Source organism: Lepidochelys olivacea (assembly GCF_965140295.1).
Source record: "Lepidochelys olivacea isolate rLepOli2 genome assembly, chromosome: 26".
Lineage (NCBI taxonomy): Eukaryota > Metazoa > Chordata > Testudines > Cheloniidae > Lepidochelys > Lepidochelys olivacea.
The window spans coordinates 12,566,235-12,591,599 of NC_140436.1; the positions used below are offsets into that span (position 1 = coordinate 12,566,235).

The 25,365-nt window shown below is 44.5% G+C and overlaps 1 protein-coding gene across 2 annotated transcripts in view; it reads left to right on the plus strand.

Moving 5' to 3' along the window:
* Positions 1 to 19,620, plus strand: part of LOC311513392 (tetraspanin-15-like) — a 324,602-nt gene extending 304,982 nt beyond the window's left edge. For both annotated transcript variants that reach the window (XM_084615195.1, XM_084615196.1), the window contains one exon: positions 19,094 to 19,620. In XM_084615195.1, the coding sequence (XP_084471321.1) occupies positions 19,094 to 19,318 (225 nt within the window). In that variant the 3' untranslated portion in view covers positions 19,319 to 19,620. The remainder of the gene's footprint in view (positions 1 to 19,093) is intronic.
* Positions 19,621 to 25,365: the final 5,745 nt, after the last annotated feature.

The window sequence follows — 25,365 nt, forward strand, 5'->3', positions numbered from 1 at the left end:
CCACACCTCCCTTTCTCCCGGAGTCCCTGCCCTCACGCCGCCTCTTCCCCCTGAGGCCCTGCTCACTCCTCTCTGTCCTCTGCCCCCCCGTCGCTCGCCCTTACGGTCAGTAAAAAGTGGAATGGCATAGCCCTCCCGGTTTTAAAAGGAGCGGGGCCTGGCCTCCTGGTCCCCCCGTTCCAGCACCCCTGAGTGGTATCGGATTTAAGACCTCATTTGAAAGGTAGTTTGCATTTCATACTTGCACAGACTTCAGTCATGGAGCAACTTGCTATGCAGTCTTGCTGCCTTTGAATCATAGAAGATTAGGGTTGGAAGAGACCTCAGGAGGTCATCTAGTCAAAGCCCCTGCTCAAAGCAGGACCAATCCCCAACTAAATCATCCCAGCCAGGGCTTTGTCAAGCCGGGCCTTTAAAACCTCTAAAGATGGAGATTCCACCACCTCCCTAGGTAACCCATTCCAGCACTTCACCACCCTCCTAGTGAAACAGTGTTTCCTAATATCCAACCTAAACCTCCCCCACTGCAACTTGAGACCATTGCTCCTTGTTCTTTGATGCCCATGTGTGTTGAGGAGTGAAGCTGAGCATCATTCAGGTACAGCAGAGAATCCCAGGGTGCAAACTTTCACTGACTCATCTCCCCCTGACTAAGTGGCTGACCAGACCTGCTCTACCCGGGAGCACTCAGGCGCCTCAGTTACTGAGGGAAAAACATCTGCTGTTTTCAAGTTCTTTAATGGTTACCTAATAATTTGCAACATATTGTTTGGTCCCTTTCCTGGTTTGCTTCCCAGAAATGTTTCTGAGTTTGAAATAATCACAACCATCCATCTCCTGCAACAAGTGAAATAGATGGCACAGGGTATGTGCCATCCATTTTTTTCAGGCAGTTTATTTTTGGCAGAGCAACTTTGTTTCTAGAAGGGGGAAGCTTTCTCACATGCTACTATAAACATAACCCTGGACTTCTGCTTCTCTGATGTTTCTGATTTGAATATTTCTCTTCCTTTTTCCTCCAAACTCAGTAGACTACTGATAAGAGGGTTCATTCATAGCCCCTACATTTGCAATGATTTAGTTCTTGTCAGTCATCCGAGTGGCGTTGGATAGCACTATGAAGAGGTCAGCTGCTTCAAATAAAGCAAGGATCCACCCCAAATCTCAAACCTGGTGGAAACTGAACTGTTTTTCAAGTACAGTTTTGTTCTGAAAAGCATCAATATAAAAATGGTACTACACTACATGCAGAACTGTTTCTGCATGTAGTGGGTCATATGGTCTCACTGTTTTTCCTCCTGCTGGTTATGCACTCCGGGCAAGTGAGCAAGACTCTCTTCGTCTTTGTGCATCTTCAACAGAATGGTTTGCTGAGTTCCAACTTGCCACACTTATGCAGAATCACTGAGAGCAGAATTTGGAAGTGCTGCATGTTGGAAACCTTTATTACTGGTTGTGGGGCGTGAGAAGGAAGGAACTCAGGTTGACTCTGAACCCAGGCACCGTTTGCAGGGCTGGCAGTGAGGAAAAAGGGTAAAACGACTGGTTTACTTGTAAACTGAGCTCATCTCATACTCAGTCACGAAGAGACAATGAACATCAAAGCCCACAACGTGATTTTTTTTTTTTAAGAGAGACTTTTCAAAGCAGTACCATGTTCAGAGAAGTTACTCCCCTCTCTGGTGCTGACAACCCCAATGAGACTCCTGCCTTTTGACATCTATGTCTAAAACATTTCATTTCAAAAACCAATTAAGATTGCTTAATACCCTGTTGCCACTTAGCAAACACCTCATTTATAAAAACTCTAGCACTTAAAAGGAAGGAAATGAGTAGTTAAGGGCATCATAAATCTTGTGCTGCCCACATAATAAACATAAACACATTATTCACATCCAGTTCAAAAACATGCAGATTTCACCTCAACGCTAAAATCTGAACTCTCGTCCTTGGATTGTTTTTTTTTTTTTAATATGGATTGTGTCTGGTTACCCTGCTTGCAGGAAGACACCGTAATAGTTTCATTTGCATGAAGATAAGTATCCAAAACTTTTGGGTTTTATACAAACCAGTCCCCAGCTTTGGGGTCTTTAGGAGGAGAGCATCTCAGCCCTGTTTCCTAATTCGTATTTTGTAAATGGTTGACTAAGAGCAAATAGGCAGAGAGGTGGCTGTAACCACTCCTACCTATTACAATGCCCTGATTAAACCCCAGGCAAGTCCTTACCCTGCATTTGCCAAATCTCTTATTTAGAGCTAGAAAGAAATCTCCGCTGTCTATAAAAGCAGCAACAAAAATATATTATTTATAACAAAAATTAAATTGTAGAAGTGGCTAGGGTTGCCAATTTTGGTTGGCCATATTCCTGTAGGTTTCATCACATGACAAAATCTTTAATTAAATATGAATCTTCAATTCCTGGGCACTCCAGGACAGTCCCGGAGGGTTGGCAACCCTAGAAGTGGCTAAAGCCATTGACCCAGTAGCACAGGAACAAGCCTCAGTCACAGTGGTGGGTTTTTTGCCTTTATTTTGTGGGGGGATTGAGGGAGTGGGTCTGACAGACATGGGGAGCTTTGGCAACCGCTAAAAGATTTTGATGCGGAAGAGAGCATGTGATGGCATTAGTAATGTTGCCACTGGAAGCAATTCTGTGCTCAGACATAGCTTCTTCCACATTTTTAGAAAGCACCACTGCCCAGCATTGACTATCGTTCTAGTTCAGTTCTAAACTAGATGCAAAGATGAGGTTAGTTTGTCCAATAACGTGCCTAATCCAAGGCCCAGGCAAAATCTCATTCATCAAGCCTGGAGGTGACATACAGCCCTGTGCAGAAAAGACCAGCACAGGGCCTGCACACGACTTAGGACTAGATTTTTAAAGGCTTAGGCACCCAAAGATGCAGATAGGTGCCTCGTGGGATTTTCAAAGGGGCCATTCTGCATCTTTAGGTGACTAAATATCTGTAAAAATCTGGCCCCTAATGAGCTTTTTTGAGGACTTAAATGGTGCACAGTGTGACCGGTTTCCCCCCTGAGGGGCCACCTGGGATTTAAAAGGAGCGGGGCCTGGCCTCCTGGTCCCCCGGTTCCGGCACCCCTGAGTGGTATCGGATTTAAGACCTCATTTGAAAGGTAGTCAGAAGCTGGGAATGAGTGACCGGGGATGGATCACTAGCTGATTACCTGTTCTGTCCATTCCCTCTGGGGCACCTGACATTGGCCACTGTCGGAAGACAGGATACTGGGCTAGATGGACCCTTGGTCTGAGCCAGGATGGCCATTCTTATGTTCTTACCACAGAGCCCTTGGACCCATCAGCCTGGGCTCCTTCTCACACTGTGCTGCTGTGACAAGCTACAAAGCCCTCGAGCCTGCACTTTCACCAGCATTCCCACAAGTAGGGACACAGCCAGCTGCAGTTACACTCAGGCTGTCTAACCACCAGCTTCCCAGCCTGGGACCCCAGAGCAGTACCGTCCTGTCCTGGTCAGATCTGGCCAGTATATGGGTTTAATACCTGGTCCACCTCTCCCTCAATGTGAAGAGAACAATGCTCACTTGTGGTAACCAAGCAGAGATTTTCCCCAAGCACTCCAGTCAAAGATCACTGGTTTAGATTCAAACAAAACAAGTTTTATTAAACTACAAGAGAGAGATCTTAAATTATTATAAGTGATAGCATACAGATCAAAGTAGATTACCTAGTAAATAAACAAAAAATGCAAACTAAGCTTAATATATTAAATAGATTGCATATGAATTAGCAAACTGGGGGGGAGGGATAGCTCAGTGGTTTGAGCATTGGCCTACTAAACCCAGAGTTGTGAGTTCAATCCTTGAGGGGGCCATTTAGGGATCTGGGGCAAAAATTGGGGATTGGCCCTGCTTTGAGCAGGGGGTTGGACTAGATGACCTCCTGAGGTCCCTTCCAACTCTGATATTCTATGATTCTATGAAATTCTCACCCTGAGAAATGATACAAGCAGGCTTCAGATTCTTAAGGAGTAAGCTGCACTTGCTTTAGCCCCATCTGCCTTCTTCATTGTTGTACCTGAAAAGCTGGCTGTGGGTGTTTTCCAGAGTAAGCCCATTTGAATTACAGATCCCTAGTCAATATTCATAACTTCAGATACAAAAATGATACATGCATGCAAATAGGATAATCATATTTAGCAAATCATAACTTTTCCAATGACACCTCACATGTCCCATCTTGCATAAAATAATCATAATTATGCTATAATCATATCATCATCATATCACTATGAAGAATATGAGGTGTAGTGTCACTCCTGGGAGCCCTCTGTCCAGTGTGAATTTTATCCTGCATTTGCTGCACTTTGTAAAAACTTGATACATTGGCGCACTAAGCAAGGGTGAAATAAAACTGTGGAAAACACCCTAAAACTGTCCCACAATGTCATCCAGCCCCAGATAGAGGCAATTCCCTCTGCTCAACTCCTCTGGTCAGCTCAAGTTTTGGAAGTGCTGTGGGATCCTCCTAGAGGAAAGTGGTGCTATGTGCATGCAAGTTTTTATTCTTTGGAAGGAAATATCAAGCACAGATCCTGGGAACTTCTGTAATATTTCAGTGTTAGGTTGATATGGAATGGAATGCTGCTCTAACTCGGGGGCCAATGAATGACCTTCAATCTCCCAGGTGGTGCCATTAGTTCGTACACGTGGATTAAAGGGTACTTAACGGGGAGGACCATGTGAAGGTTGCCACTGTCACTCTTGCGGAAGACACCTTTAATGCTGATCTGAAGAGGATGCAAAACTACTTTCAGTACTGGCAGTTCAAACCCAATCCAACAAAAATGGATTTTGTTTTATGCTATTCCATATGAAAAAAGAAGAATGAAATGGACTCAGTTTAAATGTGATTGAATCCAGCTAATAAGGCCTAGGCTTCACTTACAATACAGGGGATCATGGCATATCCCCTCTTGAAACCACTGGCCACCTATGTTCTGTATTCCCCTCACATCTCAGTTATTATGAAAAGCCACTCCCTCCATCTTAGATTGACAGAGCTGAATTAGCTGTCTGCGCTCTCAGCCTGCGGAATGCTGTAAACCTTATCTCTGTTTGATTAAATTGAATTCATTCTGTAAGAAGCAGTAATTAATTTACTTCTCCCACCAGCTAACATGATCTTGGGGGTATTATGCTGGCCTTGCCCAGCAATGCAAACCAGGACACCTGCTAATATGCTAAATTTGTGTTAGTTCAAATATTGTCACTGCTTCAAGTTGCCTGAAATAAAATTCTTTGGATCAGTAACTATAGCTGAAATTCTTATTCTTCATTAGGGGCTTGATCCAGCACTCGTTGACATGAGTGGGAGAACTCCCATTGACTGCATAGGGCATTGGATCGGACTTTAAATGCTGATTAACGCTGTTCCTTTTTTCCAGCATCATACGCTATACCAAAGGGATGCCAAATCTTTTATTTTATAAATTAATTGTTCGAGTTTCTCATTTGAAAGATACTAAAGCTTTCTGCAAACAACAATGAATTGGCCCTTCACAGCATGCATCCCTATGGACGTTATCTCCATTGAACACACAAGTAACCCGAGGTACAGAAAGACACTTCAAAAGCAGCATCTAATTTTGGATGCCCCATTACTGGGTGTCCAGCATGCGACACCTACTGGCTGATTTTCAGAGTTCCTGAGTGCCCACAGCTCCTGCTGACTTCCACTGGAGTCCAGGCCATCGACAATTTGAAGTAGTCAATATTAGAGGCTGTTTTAAAAATGTAGGGGTGGGAAAGGAACTTTGCTGCTTTACACCGGCAGGGGCCAATTTTAATGTGGATGTGAACACCTGTCCACTAGGAAGACAGCCAGTAAGAGGAAGACATGAGTCACTCTTGGTCGATTTGCCAGCTGTTCTGAAAATTTTGGCCACATGTGTCCAGATGAAAGCCCTGACTTCCAACCATTGGACGCACTGCCTCAGACAGCTCGGTGAAGTTATCCACCTGCGATCACACACACAGTAGCATCACTGCCTGCACCACCAAGCACTCAGCATAATGTCGTAAGAGCCTTTAATAACTTGTCCCTCCTGCCATCCCTTTCTCTCACTCAGTTAAATGCACACAGTCTCCCCCCATTAAGCAGACCCTTGAGTTTCCATTGCAGATTTCTTGACGTCAGATACCAACGCAGCAAGGAGATCCCCTTACAAGATTCTTGCTTTGAACAGGAAAATATGAATGAGCCACTTGAGTAAGTACAGCAGGGGGGTTTGAGTGAAGCATTGTTTAGGCTTTGAATAATGAGCACCCCTTTTCTTTGGGAAATAAGACATTTCTATTAGAAAGGGAAAATATGGCTCATAAGAGAGCCTGTGACAGCGACAAGGTTTTTAATAGGTCAATAGGAAAAGGATCATGAGTACAAATGATACATCTGCTTCATTGCCTGTCAGCAGTCGCGCTCTCAGGTGGCCCATTGTAGCCTTGTAGTCACGGAAGGTAGAATAGGGTTGAAATTGCTGAGGCTTGAGCCTCCTGGTGCGATTTCTCCTATTGAAACGCAAGAGGCAGGTCTGGTACAGTTGGCTTCGCTCTGTGCTGCTACTGTTTGGAGAGTTTAATTCCTAAGCAATATGTAACCTTCCAGGTAAGCCTCTCAGCTCCTCCGGGTGGATAGCTACCCTCCCCATTCCACAGGTAAGCCTCTCAGCTCCTCCAGGTGGATAGCTACCCTCCCCATTCCACAGATGGAAACTGAATGTGCAGAGAAGTTGGTTTGCCTGCCAGCACCCCCGGGCCTCAAGACGACAAAATCTGGGAAGAGTGCGTGTGCGGACTCAGCTGTCTCCATGGTCTGGGAGCGCTGTACAGCAATCGTGCTCGTTGTCTGGTGGAAAAGGCGGGAGCAGCGTGGCTAATACCAAATGCTTCACCCTGAGGTGTAAATCTCCCTCCTGTGCCGCATGCATCTCGTCTAGTGGTTTCTCGTCTTTGGTCTGTGGGCCACTTGCTCACAGTCTGCGGAGACCTGGCTTTGCTGCTCCTATAGGCCTCCAAGCTCTTTGCTGAAAAGAGAGCCTGGGAATATGAGGGGAGCTAGCAACAAGGCGGCATCTCAGCTGCCTCCATTAAAGGCCACGGTTGAGTAAGTGGAAAAGGAGAGGAAACAGTAGCTGCATTTGTTGGCCAGTGTCCCCATCAGAAGGGAAATGCCCAGGGGAGCAGGACAGAAAAGGGACCACTTGGCTGGGTAGCACATGCAGAGGAGTAAGAGGGAAGGGATCCACATGAATACGTCAGTGCGAGTAATTGCATACTCCCCACTTACATTCCCCCTGCAGTTTCAACTGAATGTGGTTCGCCGCTTCACTTCCTGTCCTAAATTCTTGAGTACTGTTGCTGGGCACACTTAAGCAGCTACGGCTTTGCGCTCCAGAGTGAGGGCTTCTAATGGAGGAGCTTTTAGCTCAGTTTCTCTGTAAAGTGCTTTGAGATAAAACATGTTCTATATAAAGTGGACTCCGATGCAGAAGACCTGGATTCTGTTCCTGACTCTGTGCCTGCTGGCACGTCATGTCCCTGCTCCGTGCCTCAGTTTCCCCACCTGTAAGATCGGGATAATGATACTGACCTCCATAGTAAAGTGCTGTGTAAGATCTGGGTTATATTTGTATTATTTTTGGGAGGCATTTGTACAGCACCTAGCCCAATGAGGTCCTGGTCCATGACTTGTACTCCCAGGTACTGCCACAGAACAAAATAATATAAATACGAATAATCTTGGGCCAAATTCTGTGCTGGTGTAAACAAGGGAAACTCGATGGAAGTTAGTGAAATTGCACCCATTCATATCAGCATAGAATTTCACTTGTTCAGTGTGTGGAGGTGAAAAACACCTGCACACACACACACACATCTTTCCTTTCCACGCACCCTTCCTTCTCTTCAGTTTGCATACCTGCAAATATTCTTTGGCCATTAATATTATCCAGACCTTTATTACACCCAGCTGCCATATTTGGCCCTGACCTTCTCCATAGCTATACTATCTGCTATGCAACATAACATTTCCTTTTATTTGTTCTAATTAACAGGAGGTAATTTGCAAGGGGCCCCTGAGCAACCTTTTAGTGATGGCTAATCAATTCTTCAGACCAGAATTAATTACCAAGGTCAGGTGCATCTTTCAGTGCAGTTGGTGAATGTTTATAAACACCCCACACTGACCTTCCTTCATCACATATTAATTAGGATACCTCAAAGCCTTTGGGCAAAAGCTGATCATGACAGAGTCACCTGGGAAAGATCTGAATTGGGGAGTTAGAGGTGAAATGCTTTGGATGCCATTTCCAATCCCCTGAGCCTATCAGCCCCACTGAGCCTCATTACCATTATTACAATTATTATTTAGTTCTCATTAAGCAGTCAGTGTGCTCAGCACTGTACGTGACCTACTATAGCTAGTCCTTGTAACCTGAGCAAAACCACACGGTATATTGTGTCTTACAGGGGCAAGAAGCCCATGCTGGCACAGCTTCACTTGCTTTTGCTGCATCTTCAAAGCTAGCTCAGCGATGTCTACACCTGCTGCAGTCACAGTTCTGACTGCAGTGTAGACATACCCTCAGAGACAGCCACCTCTGGGGTGGGGAACAAAAACCACCCAACACACAGGACAGTAGTGAGGGAAGAGGAAACTTTGGCCAAAAGCAGCGCTATAAACACTGGCTGTTACAAAAGTCGCCGTGAGGTCTCCAATATCTACATCAGGAAAACAGGGCCCATAGATAGCACAAAATTTTGAGGCGCTAGATATTTGAGTCATTAAAATGCGAGACAAGGGGGATAATTTTCACTTTACTGAAAGGGTCAGAATATCGCTGTCTCTTTGGACTGCCCACTGCAACTTAGAAATACACAACATACTGCATGAAAATATCCTGCAGTCTTGTCAGTTTCAAGCACAAATGAATAATGCTGCCACGTAATTATTTTTCAACTAAATTGAGCCTCATTTTCTCTCTGTAGCTAGCTCTCCTTAATGAGAGCACTTGTGCCAAGATGAATTTGGTAATGCAGCTGGGTAGAGCTGGAATATTTCATTGTCTGGGACCAACTTATGCGGTCTTGTGTGCCAAGTATTTATAGATTTATGACATCTTTCATACTCTTGAAGAAAACCAGTCCAATGCCCACAGTACATCCATGAACCTGAGGAGAAAAAAATGCCTACTGCAGAGGCAGAACAGTCTGGGAGCTTTTCAGTGAATCAGTCTGAGGCAGCCCCTTGCACATGTCCCTTTTATTCCTCCACACATTTACACGCACAATATAACAAAGGCGTCTTGAAGCAGGCACTTTCCATGCTACCTACCTCTTCAGCTCAGTTCACCTTCCCCTGGCTTCCTGTTGTTTCTGCTTATACCCTCCCACATGCATCCCTAGCCCAGGAATTACCACCCAGATGCTCATAATCCCCCAACAGAAAGTGTTTAATTGCTCGCAGCTGAGCCTGCGGCCCCCTTCATCCTGCAGCACTAGCGGTGATCAGGGGGCTGCTGCGAGCAGTCTGTCACATGCACAACGCGCCAGGTGCTTGGTCCCTCGCTCCCCAGTCTGGGAGCTAGCGTGTCACGTTGCTGTCTAGTGACACCCCACCTCCCCATTGTTTGGGCTCCGAAGGTGACCGCGTTCATGTGATCCGAGGGAAAAGTGCCACGCCTCGAGGCGTGTGAAAGTACCGGTGGAGTGGAAGGTAATGAACGTTCTCCATCAAATCATATGGCAGTTGGGAAGGTCTGTGCGGGTCTGCTTTCCCTGCATGTCAGCAGTGGGTTTTGCCTTCCCCTCTTTACTTCCCTGGTTATCATAAAACATTTTTCAGGAGGGCGGATCCACCAAAAGAGAACATTGCATAGGCTCCTAGTCAGAGGTGGATTAAGGTTTCCCGGGGCCCTGGGCTAGAACAAGTGGGGGGGCCCCTCGCCACTGCTTCTGCCTGTGGCCCCACCCTCATTTTGCCCCTGTCTGCCTCTTCCCCAGGGCCTGCCCCTGTTCCACCCAGGGTCCTGCCCATTCCACCCTTCCCCACTACAGCTCCACAACCCCTTTTGCTCCTTTCTGCTGGGGCTTCCCCCATCACCCCTTGTGCTTTTGTGGGGGACCAGGGTTGGGGTGCTGGGGCTTCTCCAGCCCTGCCTGCCCACCATTTCTGCCGGAGAGCGGGGTTGGGGGCCACTGGAGTGGGGCTTGCCCTGCCGCCCCGCGGTTGCTGCCAGAGTCAGGTGCCGCTGGAAGGGAGGCTTCCTCTGTCCCCTGGCTGCTGCCCTGGAGCAGGGTTGGAGTGTGGCAGCTTCCGTCTGGAGGTGGATTTTTTCCGGGGCCTCCCAGTTAGCTGGAGCCCCTGGGCACAGGTCCTGTCATCCCAGTGGCTAATCCGTTGAAGGATTCAATAACTGTTCCAGAAATAATGTTCTTTTGGTGGAGTTCATTAACAAATACAGCCTTCTGCGTCCCCTCTTACTGCCCTAACCTTTTTTCTTCTCTTTTTTCAGTGTAGTAAGGAAAGGGGGAACTTAGGCCTGGATCCAGAAAGAGATTCCGGCCTTGTAGCACTGGGCATTGCAATGCTTAACCTCTAGACAAAGCTATAACCCTTTGATAACCACCTGAAAGTGGCCGAGAGGTGGAACAATAGGGCCATACGTTGAGGATATGGAAATTCCAAAGGATCTAGAAAATCACAGAAACAACAACGTGGTGCACAAAACCTGAGTTAGGTCCCTGTGCTCCTTATTCAGTCCTTGGGGAGAGATAAGTGCCTAAGACAAAAGACGGCACATTAGACAGGGAGCTGCCTAAACTAGCCAAGGGGCAGTTCTGAAAAGAGGAGTGTGTCTTAAGCCCTGCCTCTCTCGTGGAGAGAGGTACCTCAGTTCAGGCTGCAGGGAGGCACCGATCTCTGCTAGTGAGCCACAGCTGGGGACCCCTCTCCTGGAATCAGCCAGCTTAGGCACCTAGGTCATTTTTTGTGAGAATGAGTTAGAGACCTGCCTCTCTCCACACGGAATGGCTGGGGGCGCCAGCCCACCTTGTAACTTTTAGCCCCCTTAGAGCAGTCTCCAGGTTATGTGGGATAGATTTTAGAAAGGCTTTTTGACACAGTCACACATGACATTCTCATACGCAGACTAGAGAAATGCGGTCTAGATGAAATTATAAGCTGAGGTTGAAAGACCGTACTTTAGTATCAATGGTTTGCTGTCAAACTAGGAGGGTGTGTCAAGTGGATCCCACAGGGGTCAGTCTTGGCTCCAGTAGTATTCAATATTTTCATTAATAACTTGCATAATGGAGCAGAGAGCATGCGTATAAAATTTGCAGATGAAGCCGAGCTGGGAGGGGCTTGCTACCACGTTGGAGGACAGGGTTAGAATACAAAAGAAACTTGACAAATTGGAGAATTGATCTGAAATCAACAAGATGAAATTCAATCAAGATAAATGCAAAGTACTACACTTAGGCAGGAAAAGTCAAATGCACTACTACAAAATGGGGACTAACTGGCTAGGTGGTCGTACTAGTGAAAAGGTTCTGCAGGTGATAGTGGATGACAAATTTAATATGAGTCAACAACGTGATGTTGTGAAAGAGACTAATATTATTCTAGAGTGCGTTAATAGGAGTGTTGTATGTAAAACACAGGAGGAAAGATGCGGCAAATTAGAGTCCAGAGGAGAGCAACAAAAATGATCAAAGATTTAAAAAACCTGACCTATGAGGAACCTGAGCTTCTTTAGCCTTGAGAAAAAAAGACGGGGGGGGGGGGGGGGATGGACCTGATAACAGTCTTCAAATATATTAAGGGCTGTTATAAAGAGGAAGGAGATCGATTGTTCTCCTTGTCCACTGACGGTAAGACAAGAAGTTATGGGTATAATCTGCAGCAAGGGAGATTGAGGTTAGATAGTAGGGAAAACTGTCTAACTCTAAGGTTGGTTAAACTCTGGAACAGGCTTCCAAGGGAGGTGGTGGAATCCCCATCATTGGAGGTTTTTAAGACCAGGTAGGACAGACACCTGACAGATATGCTCTAGGTTTACCTGGTCCTGCCTCGGCACAGGAGTTGGACTAGATGACTTCTCAAGGTCCCTTCCAGCCTGACATTCCTATGGTTCGCTGATATTCTAATGTGGGCTCCTTCAATCTCTCCTGGTAGTTTAACAGCACTGGAGCCTAAATTCCTCTGCTGATTCCAGGACAGCATGGTCTAATGGACTTAAGTACAGGAGTGGAAGTCAGGAACATGTGAGATCTCATCCGGGTTTTGCCATTGAAGTATCATGTGCCCTTGCGCAAATCACTAAGCTCTTGCTAAGGACAGCCTGGCCCTTAGTTTACACAGTGATGGACACTCTCATATAAGAACCTGGAAAGATCTAACAAGTGGCATTAGATTTTTGAAATGCAAATCTTAAACCTTTTTCTTAGTGGGCTCAGGAGAGCACTGCCTACTGTTTTAGAGCATGACGTTCCTTTTTGTTTGTGACCTGAGTTTGCAATTGTCCCAGCAATGCGCATAGCAACAGTAATGAATACGTGATGAAATAAAGTGTTTTGAATTTCTAAGATGGCTATCAGAGTCCATCAACTAGAAGTCAATGTGCTTTGCTTATTTCTTTCTGCTTCAATTCTATGGCATAAGAATCAGTCAAACCTTAGAAGTTCTATATATTCCATTGCACAATTTCTGGGTTGTAAATAGTGTTGGGAGGTTAATGTACTTCACGTGCCTTTAATCATGCATGATTCTTGAAAGAATAGCATGAGGACACATTACCGTCTGTTTTTAGTAATGAATTGTTTTCAAGGCCACAGGGCACAAAACAAACTTATTAGAAGATCATTTGATCTTCAAGATATGTTGATTTCAGGCCGTCTGGATACCTAAATGATGTGAAGTGTTTTGAAGAGTCTAATGTTCACTTTTTTCTTTCTGTTTCTGTGGTTTTAGTTTTTAACAAATAATACAAATAAAACCTTAGTATTTAATTTATATCAGGGTGGCCAAACCATGGCTCACGAGCCACATGCATCTCTTTTACAGTTAGTGTAGCTCGCAGACCCCCCTACACCACTCCATTCTCCACCTACCATACTGGGGGTGGGGAACTCAGGACCTCTGCCTTGCAGCAGGGTGGTGGGGTAGGGCCTTCTGCCCAGTGGAGAGGGGGTTCTCAGGGCTTCAGCCCCATGGGGCACACCTGCTGGGGCTTGGGATTTCAACAGGATCAGGGCCAAGCCCCTGCAGCCATCTTCTGTGGGGCTAAAGCCCCAAGCCCCAGCATAAGAACAGCCATACTGGGTCAGACCAAAGGTCCATCTAGCCCAGTATCCTGTCTTCCGACAGTGGCCAATGCCAGTTGCCCCAGAGGGAATGAACAGAACAGGTCATCATCAAGTGATCCATCCCCTGTTGCCCATTCCCAGCTTCTGGCAAAGTATCATGAGCAGGTGTGCCCCAGCTCTCAAACTTCTGAAGAATGTCATGTGCGGCTTAGAGAGTAAGTAAGTTTGGCCACCCCTGATTTATATAATGTCTTTCAAAAAGAAGAATCCCTAATATAACACTTCTAAGGTTGGGCATTTGATGGATCCAACAATAATTGGTAAGTTGACAGGCCAAATATTGTCAAAAGATGGTCAAATATTTTAAAGCACTAATTTATTTGAACAATGACCACAGAAACCAATCAGTAACAAAACCTTGGGGGGAACACTTGCCAGACTATTTGACAGTATTTGACTGCCAGCTGATATTTGACCAGTCGACTGACCGCCTTGCCAAGCCTAACTTTCCATTCTGTAGCACCTCTCTAAGGATGATGATAACATACGGTTCAAGTGCCAGTAATGTGATCCATGGTATAAAACCAGGAAACACAAGGATGAGCCCCGAAGAGCTTCCACTATAAGTTAGACATAAAATAGACAGGATGCTCGGCGAAGCCCCGAGGATGGAATGACTGGGACTCTTAAAACAATTATCGTACTTCACTTTTAATTATCAAAGGGTGTGCTTGCCACTGTGAGGTTGATCCTAGTCTCTGCTATACAGCTTCCCAGCTCCCTTATTTTTATAACCTGTGAATAAGGGAAGACCCCTGCATGTACTAGATGATTCTGCTTACTCTGAGCCATTGCATAGAATGTTGTTGTTACAGCTTTAGATTGGATAGGGTCAAGTACTCGCAACTTCCATACCAGCAATGTGTACTGCACTGTCATAGGTGCTGCCTGACCCACAAACAGATCCCATCACTGGGCAAGTCATTCTCGTGATCAGTTTTAATAAAAGATGTTGCACAGCGTGCTATTCATAAGATGACGCAACAGCAATGGATGGCTGAAACTAGACCCGACCAAGAGCATGCTGTAGGGAACAATACTGAACTATTAGGGGAGTGTGCAATGTGCCCTAATTGGTCACAGCCTTCTCTTATTTTTGTGACTGACTGAACAACTGTAAAGTAAAACTAGACATCTGTAGGCTCCATCAGTATTCGTGTTCCATGGGAAGTGCAAAATTGTTGGTCGGTCTCAGAGGCCGAGTCAACTTCAAGCGTAATTTTCGGATCACCTGCCAGACCATTAGCATGAATGGCAGAGCTTTCCTTCTTTCTCCAAAGACAAATTAATAAATCCGATGTTGTTAATGTTTATCTGTCCATTGGAGTCCACTGATTTGATTAGTTATTTCCCCATAGTCAATTTGCTGTTAAGTCTGTCTGTAAATTGTGTAGCCTCTTGTTGGCAAACTCATTTTCCATTCTACTTAATGGCAAAACTGTTGTGTAATTTAAAGTGCATTACACCCAGGCCTATTTATCCCCATTTGTCTCTTCCTCTTAACATTCCCAGTTTCCAGACAATTTCACAGATTGATTAGGACCCAAGTAAACCATTAGCATAATCTTTCAGCTCTAAGAACAATATGCCACAATAATGTGTTAGACTCGAATGAATACACGTGGCAGATGCACTTTGGTCACTTCCTGATGTAGGCTTCAGTGTCCTTTAAGCAACGTTAGAAGAAAACGTGTTTGCTAATAGCATTCGCAAAATGATAGGGAAAGCCCTGTGGACTTCAAATTAGGTTATTTTAAACCATAGGATTATATAACTTTAGTCTTTACAGAAAGCTCCTATGCCATGGTATGAAGTTAATTGCTTGGGAGAATAAACTCCATGTAACTTGGTAACATATTTTTCTTAATGCTTCTCCCAGCTGGTATGTGTGCTCTTTCTGCACGATATCTCGGGGCTGATCTGGTCGTTCAGAACTTAAAAAACAATCACCTACAGGGGGCTATATAGAGGGCAAGTCCACCCCTTCCCCCCCGCACCACAAACTTCGGAAAAGTTCAGTTCACTTCAAAACATTGTGTTCCTGTCCATGCATTAGACTTATTGCCCTGTGTGTTCCCATCACATTACTCTAATAGCTGCACAGTAGTATATCATGGGAGTGACCTGCTCTTGGATGCTAGCACTGCGTGAACAGTGAAAGGTCTTGAGGGATTGCCCTCGCTCCTTTGTTTCAAACTTGCAGAACATCCAAGTGCATGAGCATATGGCAGCGAGGTCGGCACAGCAGTTTAGGGCTGGTCTACCGGTTATACTGCCAGTGCAATTTTCAAACATAAATATCCAAACAATGCATTCGAATTCTATATTGGAATTCTCACTTGGCACTTGAATGTGTCAGCACCTGTTTAATGTGATTGGAGCACCTGAATATGGATCCCGAAGTCCGTAAGGCACTTGTATTTCCAAATTGAACCCATCTGGCTCAAAACAATGAATCACAGGCAAAGGCTGCTTAGCCTTCTGAGAGAAGGCTTCACCACTTACAGACCACTTCGTAGTCTCTTCCTTTTCACAACAAGATGTTTCAAATTGAATTGTTTCTCGCCAGGAGCATGGAGCTGGAAGAACTAAAAGAAACACAAGGTTCCAGAGCAAAAGATAACGAACGAGGTGTGTCTACTGTGGTTGGGTTTCCAATTTTGCAGACCCAAGAGTCTGGACAATGGTCAGATTAGCATCTCAGCTTTAGAACTCTTATCCAAACCAAGCCTAAGCATCTGATGTATGCCCACCAGTCATCATTATTGTTCGTTCTGGTCTGTCATTCCACTGTACGTGGATTCATAACATCATATTCAGCCCACATATCAGTGAGCCTTCTCTACTGAAGTCAACACAGTTGTACCCATGGGCACCTGAGTTTGAAATTGGCCCAAAACTTTTTTCTTCCAAAGAAACCGCTATCCTCTGAAATCTGAGTAATAGAGGGGGTTAATACCAAATAAGCCACTTGCCTGATTTTACTGGAACGCCTGATGTTCCAAATGAGCTCAGGAAACCTCTGATTATTACTATTATTATCATCGTCTGTTCTGCAAATAGTGTCTTGTACCTGTTTTTACCCTAATAAATTATCTCCCTAGCATTTTGCTCATAATCACTGCCGTTGTGGCATTTATAAGAAAATGTCAGGTAAACGCAAAGTGATACTTTAAATCTTGTGCTAATGAAATAGTTCTTTTAGACCAAAATGCTTCATTATTTTGTTTCTCTGCATAGCAGCATATAAATAACACACTGAATCACATCTTTCCTTCTGGCATGACAAAGTTTTCAGCAAAAAATCCAATAATTTGCCACTATTCCCATAATGTGCACTGTGACTGTACAATACTGTGATTTCAGACCTAACTGTAATCTGGTTAGCAAGGTACTCGTCTTGTAATTAATGAGATAAAGACATTTAAGAGTGTGATATAAATGAGGCCATTATTCTAGCTGAGAATTTAATGGGAACTTGGTTTTGTAATTTTGTATTGCGTTGTTTCTTCATTTGTCGTGTGGGGGTTACCAGAGAAACTGAGCAGATAGCTGAAAGATTAAGGGCCTTCTTTGCAGTGGAGGGATGGCCCAGTGGTTAGGGCCCTAGCCTGTGACTTGGGAGACCATGGTTTAAGCACTTGCCCGACTAAAGATTTTGTGTGTCATGCTGGGCCCTTCATTTATTCTCTCACTTGTACAAAGGGCAGTTCTATTACCCCCGGTCTCGGAGGGGTATGTGAGACTAAATATGTAAAAGATTGGGCAGTAATGGGGGCCATATAAGTACCTAAAACAGATCGACTCTGAGTATAAAGGCTGGGCCTTAAACCTGAAAGAATGGAGAAACTAATGGCTCAGAAGAACTGAGCGCCCACACATTGCGCCACAGTTAATGGGAGCTGAAAGTCAGGCTACAGCTAACTCGGGAAGTTGCTAACGAAGGGATGCAAATCCAGTTCTGGTCTACATCATTCATTCATATCCATCCCAGATCAGCAGAAAAGACAGGCCTGTCTGATGGCTCTTGTTTGATCCACATGAAATGGCTGGTACCCCAGTTCCATTCCTAATAAATGGGACTTGTCCCCCTGCGGGCAACCTCAGCGGGGAGGCCAAAGACCGAATGCACCACTGAAACGGAACCTTTTTCCTAGAGCCAGAATAACAAAAATTAGCAGGCTGCTGTGGAGGAAGATATGCTGCCACTGCGTGTGCGGCTAATCAAGAGAGAACTTCACTCTTCAGGGATCCCAGTTCAGTAATTTGCATTCATCCAAGAATCTCAAAGAAGTCCTTTTCAAGCATTAGCCATGTATTTCTGCGAACACTTCTGCCTGTCCTCTCTGTACAGATGGGCAAACTGAGGCAGAGAGTGGGGAAATGACTTGTCCTAGGTCACCTAGCAGGATAATATCAACACCAGGATTAGAACCTGGGAGCTTCTGGTTCCTGTTTATGGGCATAGGCCACTCAAAGCCAAGTTAGTCAAACCTCATACTTCAGAGCATGATCTGATACCGTTCAGGAGTTAAGAGGAGATTTGTTCTCCTATACATAGTGCCACACAAATGACTAGATGCATTATACTGTATTGGCTTTTTGCCTTTCTCTGCAGTATTTAGTATTGGATTTTGCTGAAGGCAAGATCCCAGACCTCATGGTCTGAGCCATTTTTGTGAATTTATTCACTCAAATGGACAATAACATCGACTCATGTAATGCTGATATTTTTGCTTTGATGGCTTTGTTTGGATGCATAAATAATGAAAATCAAAAATTATTGCACTTTCTTATCTACATTTGGAGAAGCCACAGGAGACTGTCTGGCTTAAACCCTTATAGTTGAACTGTCACAGATTTCTTGGATATGTTACATCTCGTCTCTTGTACCTATAAGAGCCTGACTGTCTTATGCTATCATTACTGTGCCCAGGACGCAAGTCTGGGCATTTCATGTAAACCAAGGAGGCATTTAGGACTGTCACAGCAGATAAGGGGAATCAGTCTTTTGAGCGACTGAGGGAGAAATTGGAAAAGGCCAAGAGAGATGTTCACCAAACTAAATCAAATTCTTGTTCCTTTTAATGCACCTTCACCTACCGAAGCAGTAGTGATGTTATGTACCACTGAAGGATCCCAAATCCCAAAGATAGGATACTCACCTACCTACCACTGAAATGCAGCCAGCTTTTCCCTCGTACACGTTTGCTGCTATGCACGAATAACTTTACAGGGCGCATTTTAAGAGCAGTTTCTCCACCTGAAACTCCATGGGAAATTCAAGGAGGCAAAATGGACTGAGCCCTACTGGAATTTGACCAGGACACGAGGGTTAGCACACCTCCTCTTGGGGAAAAAAACATGTTGGGGGGATAACTTACCGAGCATGTGTAAAAGACTGCACCTATATCAACACAGCAGTGCTAGCTGCTTTATTGGGACCTTCAGTACAGACTTAGAGCTGAATAGTACCACTGACATCTCTCCCTGCAGCATCTTCGTTTTCCCTGGACATCTCCCATCCAAGTTCCGATGAGGCTCAGTCCTGCCTCGTATGAGACCTGAGGATTTATTAACATGGCGAGGTTTAAAAGACCGCTAAAATAAAAAGTTCTTGTATTTAAGGAACTGCATAAAGAGTTGACATCACTAAATCTAATCCCTTTCAATGAATGTTTCTTGCAGGTACTTGGCCTGGTTATGGCCTGGTTATATTGGCGAAAGCTTGACGACGTATACTGCAGATCGGACACTGTTGATTTCAAGATACTTGAGGTGATAGACTTCAAAGCAGTGGACTTCACAGGGGCTGGCTGGTGTTTGTGTTTTCCCAGAGAAGGAGGCTACATTCCTGTCAATGTCACAGATGATGAAGATGATGAAGGGGCTATCAGTCAAAGTAAAGTGTGAAGAGGTACCAGTATCCTCAGCGTGGCAGTTCAGAGCACGGCACACCTGAAGGCATGGACTAGAGAATGTGAGATGAACCTTAAGCAGGGAAATAACTAGACATTACACCCAGTCATGCTTCATCCTCAAATTCATGGGATATCTTAGCAAGAATTCTAAAATAACTTAACATGTCTGCATGAGTAAGAATCAACACACCCTGAAGGCACACAAAAGCTCCATAGCTTACATGCACTGTCTTCGCAACCCCAAGTATTTGTGTATATCTCCTTTTTTCAAAATAAATGTAACTTTTTTTTTAATCTTTCTTGTTTTGGATGCATATTTTTAGCTTCCAGAAACGGTGTGGAATTGGTAGAAACTGCAGTTAGCTATGGAAGTATGAGTTTTAATATCCTGAGTTAGTCACAAAGAAAAGAAGGCCAGTCTGCAAAGAGAATGTCATTATAACTATCATCTCTTGCAAAAATGTGTTCTGAATGGCCTGTTCTTACCTGCACAATGTTTGATATTATCATCACTATATAATCCTTCATTTCAGCTGTCTCTCTTGACTTACTGCTAAAGCTGCGCAAGGGTCAAATCTTGTGCCCTTCTCCACAGCAGTGGGAAGTTATGGCCCAGTGGAACTGATGTGGTTCTGCTCCTGAAAGAGGTCAGGGGCAGGAGGTTGTTTGGCTTTTTTGGAACTCCAGGCCAAGCTCTGCATCACCTGAGGACCGCAGTACTCCGCTCATGAGGGGTGATGTTGGCTGCTCTAGTAGGGGGCCTTCCTTCTAAGCCATAATGAACCAACATCTCCCAGCATATTGCTGACACCATGAATAGTTTTCAGGTGAGCCATAAAAGTGAGATCTTGACCATTTTTGGTTATCGAGGTTCCCATAGCACTTTTTGCAAGTTGGGATATATGGTAGGTAGTGGTCATTTCAATATCCACATTAGATAATTACATTCTCTTTCCTTACATTCTCCTTGTATTTCTAGTGGGACGTGTTTGTCTCGTTGCCTCCTGTCCTTAGCAGTTGTGTTGCTGTGCTCAGTTACATAGCTGCTGTATTTCAGTGAAGGGTAAGGAGTCCCCTGTCTACTTGTATATAAAAGTTCTTTGGCTTCAGTCAGGATGGAAGGCACTATCTAAAAGTAAAGAGGTAGCTTTTACAATCTCTTAGGTAACTGGAACGCAGACCCACTTGCCCAGAGGTTCTCCTGTAGCTTGCTTCATTGGAGGATGCCAATAGCTGTCTTGAAAAAGAATTGACTTTTCCAGGAATATGAGTCAGAATGGGGAGCCAAATCTTGGGTTATTGCTGTGAGTATATGTGCTGCTGCTTAGCTAGGGGAGATTCCCGGGGTAATGAGACTATGTAGGGCTCTTAAACCCTCCAAAACATCACTGGTGAACCATTGCTTTAATTCTTATCCTCAGGAAAACAAAAACACCCGCTTCAATGTCTGTACTTGACCTTACTGCAATGTGATAGAAGCTTGTTTTCATAGTCATAGATTCCCAGTCCAGAAGGGATCGCTGTGATTGTCTTGTCTGACCACCTGAATAACACAAGCTGTAAGATTTCCCTGCATTAATTCTAGCTGCAAATCCAATAGCTGTGCTTGAATGAGAAAAACCTCCAAACTGGATTTGGAAATTTCCAGTTGGAGAATCCACCGCGACCCTTGTTAAGTTGATCTGATGGTTAATTACTCTTGTTTAAAAATTTGTTCTTTATTTCTAGTCTGAATTTGTTCAGTCTTCAAATGTTATGAAATTATCCATCTTGAAACTGACGACTAGTTTCTGCTATTATTAAATGTATAACTTGGATTGACGCAGATGGCTCAGGAGTTAGGGGGCTAGAAATGGGATGTGGAGCCTTTCATCTTTAGGATGCTTGTTCACCTCTATTCCCTGGGTTTTGCTAAACGGCATGCTGGAATTTGATGCCTATCTGACAGCCTGTGTTCAGAGTAGGTGGACATTTTTGCAGCTGCAGAGGAAAGCTTCAAAATCAATCAAGTAGAAAGTAGCACAATGCGTAGGTGCATTATGGAAGGTTTTTTCTCCATGCTGAAGTATTCTTTGCTGGCCACTGCAGCAAGTGGGATACCAGACCTGATGTACCAAGTGTCTGATCAAGTATGGTAATCCCATGTTTCTGATCAGTTGCAGACAGGAATTCAAGGCATCTAGGTTATTAGGCCTGTTCCCTTTTAAGTTAATGGTAAAACTGCCGGGGCCTGATTTTTCAGAGGTGCTGAGCATCCACTACGTCCATTGACTTCAGTGGGACTTGTCAGGTGCACTTTAGAAAACCAAGCCACTTATTGTCTGCAATTACAGCAGGACTGAGCCTGGATTTGTGCTGGACATGGCCCACCTTGATTACCATGCACATTGTAGGGAGAGTGGTCACTTTGGATGAGCTATTACCAGCAGGAGAGTGAGTTTGTGTGTGTATGGGGGTGGGGGGTGAGAAAACCTGGATTTGTGCTGGAAATGGCCCACCTTGATTATCATGCACGTTGTAGGGAGAGTGGTCACTTTGGATGAGCTATTACCAGCAGGATAGTGAGTTTGTGTGTGTGTTTTTTGGAGGGGGGTGAGGGGGTAAGAGAACCTGGATTTGTGCAGGAAATGGCCCACCTTGATTATCATGCACATTGTGTAGAGAGTTGTCACTTTGGATGGGCTATTACCAGCAGGAGAGTGAGTTTGTGTGGGGGGGGGGGGTGGAGGGTGAGAAAACCTGGATTTGTGCTGGAAATGGCCCAACTTGATGATCACTTTAGATAAGCTATTACCAGCAGGACAGTGGGGTGGGAGGAGGTATTGTTTTATGATCTCTGTGTGTATATAAAGTCTGCTGCAGTTTCCACGGTATGCATCCGATGAAGTGAGCTGTAGCTCACGAAAGCTCATGCTCAAATAAATTGGTTAGTCTCTAAGGTGCCATAAGTACTCCTTTTCTTTTTGCGAATACAGACTAACACAGCTGTTACTCTGAAACCTGTAACTTTCCTAAGACCTTCCAAAGCCGCCTTCCATGTTCTAATCCCTACCCTGCTCCAGAAAAGATCTTCTTTTAAAAATTCCTTTAGTTTAACCTAAATAACCTCTTCCTATTTTAGTTTCCCTGTTTGAGATTTGAGATTTTTCTTTTCCCTCCTATGGAGGTATCTGCCTTGTTCAGCTTTTTGACAGGTCCCTTGCCTGCTCTGTGTCTTCCCCAACCAAGCTGTCACATCAGGAAGCAGTCATCCACAAGACTGTTTCTTTACATTTTTTTAAAACTCTGGCTTCTGAGCCTTATGATGTATAATGCATACAGCAGGGAAGCATAAATCATTTAGCAAGTAATTCACCTCTTACTTGATTTATTTATTTTAAGAAACTGTTTCAATGTGTAAACTTCAAGGTTTCAGAGGAGTCTGTAAAAAAACAAAAGACAAAAAAACTAACCTGGAGGGCAAAAGTACAAGAGGAGAGGAGGAGATGGATACAATTTAAACCTTTGTCCCGGAGAAAGTAGCATTGGCCCAGACTGCCTGGACCATTCACGCTTCTGCCGCTAGCTATTCTTCAAAGGTCCTGATCTGGCAGGATGCAACTTCGGTCTGGGATTCTCATCTTCTTTTGGCATCCTAACAATTATGCTACACAGGCCTGTCCAGGACCCACTGCAGTCAGTTGAAAGACTGGATCTGGCCCCAGGAGGCTTAAATTTCTACCTGTCCTGTCGGAAGGGAGAGTCAGTCTTTCTTTCTTTCTGTCTTTCTTTCTTTTTCTTTTACTAGAACTCAATGTTATTTGTAAAAAGAAAAGGAGTACTTGTGGCACCTTAGAGACTAACAAATTTATTTGAGCATAAGCTTTTGTGAGCTACAGCTCACTTCATCGGATGCAACAGACTAACATGGCTGCTACTCTGAAACCAATGTTATTTGTGAAATTCAATCTATAGGGCAGGGAGAATTTTGCATCTCCAGGACTGTGCGGCTGTAATTCTGGGCACGTCTGGTTGGTTTCTCTCACAGCTATGAGGAGTCTGACCGCCAGTTTGGATGTTCCACGTCCCCAGTGAAAAAAATGATCCTACCCTTCCCTTGCAGTGTAGACATAGCCTAAGAAGCAGACTTCCAGTGAGAATTCTCAAGGTGATGAATTTAAACTCATTGGAAAAATTCGAACTCTTTTTTGGAAAATGCTATGCATAATTCATCCAGCTATTCAGTCTCAGGGTTGAACACTGCTGCCTCACCATTACTTTGGCATGTTTCTCTGATGAATGGCAAACATGTCTTTAATATCCCTAAGCAAAAGAAGCAGCTCAGTAACTACAGAGGTATAACTGTAGATATGAGATGTATACTTCATCTGTGAATGTACCTCACTCCCATTATTACCCATTGGAGTTATAGCGGGTGCATAGGCCAGGTGAAACACTTGGCCTTCAGGGTTAACATACAGTATGATAATCTCTAACATTAAATGCAAAAGCTGTAATTTTAGGAGTGAGAATACATTTACAGTGACTGTCTTGACCTCACAAAAGACTGTTGCAAATGCCCCTTTTAATGATCATATTTTGATGCACCTCTTAATATTAATCAGGAATGATTTTGAAGCCTGGAGCTGGATTTATTAATGTGACCATAAATTGCATTGTATAGTAATTGCAGCCTAGGTCGAAAATGTGGGAAGTGTGTTTCATCAGGGCATGTCGCCCCATGAGTGAAGCTAAAAGTTCCTCTGAGAGGCAGCCATTGCTGGGGTGAATTATGCCAATTGGCTAATGGGCCAGAGCAACCCCTGGTTCAATTCAAAGTTCTTCCCACTCTGACAGGTTAAAAATGACTTGATGGATTTTCTTTAAATTACAACCGTGAACAGAGAAAATTTTTCTTCTCCACTAAGAAACGACATGAAAAAATTCAGCCCAAAAAAGGAAATGAGAAAAACTGAAAAGTAGAGAATTTAGGGTTGTATACTGCAGTGGTTAGTCAGTCAGGTTAATAACTCTTCTAAAACTGTGGAGCAAATATTAGCCTTGCAGATGGTTTTGGGAATGCCCCAAGCAGTTGGGAAATGCGGATGTGCCAGGATTTCCACACTATGTTGTCCTCTGCTCTCTACGCTGACTTCCCATAGAATATTGAGGCAAGTTCAGAGTCTCGATCCTTATCTTCAGTGTGCTCAGTGGCCTGGGCCCAACATTTCTAAAATCTCCCCTAAAGCTCCAGAATGAAGAGCACGATAAATCTGCTCCTCTGGCAAAATAAAATTTTATCCTATAAGGGTCAGGATCATCTGTGCAAGAGACATAGAGCTTTCTCGGGGGCTGGTCCCAGCCTGTGGAATGAACTCCCACCAGAACTGAAGACCACCACGAACCTCACTCCAATACCAGGCATACTTCTCTGACCTGCCTTCCCTCCAAAGCAGTGTGGGATGTTAAAAAACACACCCCTTCCTAACCCCAAATCCCTACTAAGACAAACCCTTGGACTGCAGGAACAATTCCCCCTCTCCCCCCCCCCCCCCCCCCCCGGGAGCGAATGAGAGAGAGAATGAACCACATGCGAAAATTGTTAGTCACATTGCTTAAGGCACTACGGGAATGTGCTCAGATACTGAGGTGATGAGGGCCAGATAAGAACCTATATACACTACAAATGGTACGATGCACTGCGGCTGTGAGACAAGAGAATGCAGATAGCAGAACTGGGGACATAGTCTGGGGGAAGATGGGAGAGGTCATGGAAAAGACAGACGATGTCATGTCACTACTTTGAACAACCATGCAATAGTTTACAGGAAACTTGGCAAGCCGGGCTGACTCACTCCAGGTCGTCTCTGTGGTCTGGTGGCTCAGAATAACATGTCAGCATCTTGAGAAACACAGGGGGAGTCTCTGTGGCTTCTGTATGTGTGTTGCACATGGGGAACATAAGAGTTTCTAGCCTGTGTGTGCAGGCACAGAATAGTTTTTGGCCTGTTTTCCATCTACCTTGGCTTTCTCCATCGACATCACACGTGCTGGAGCGCA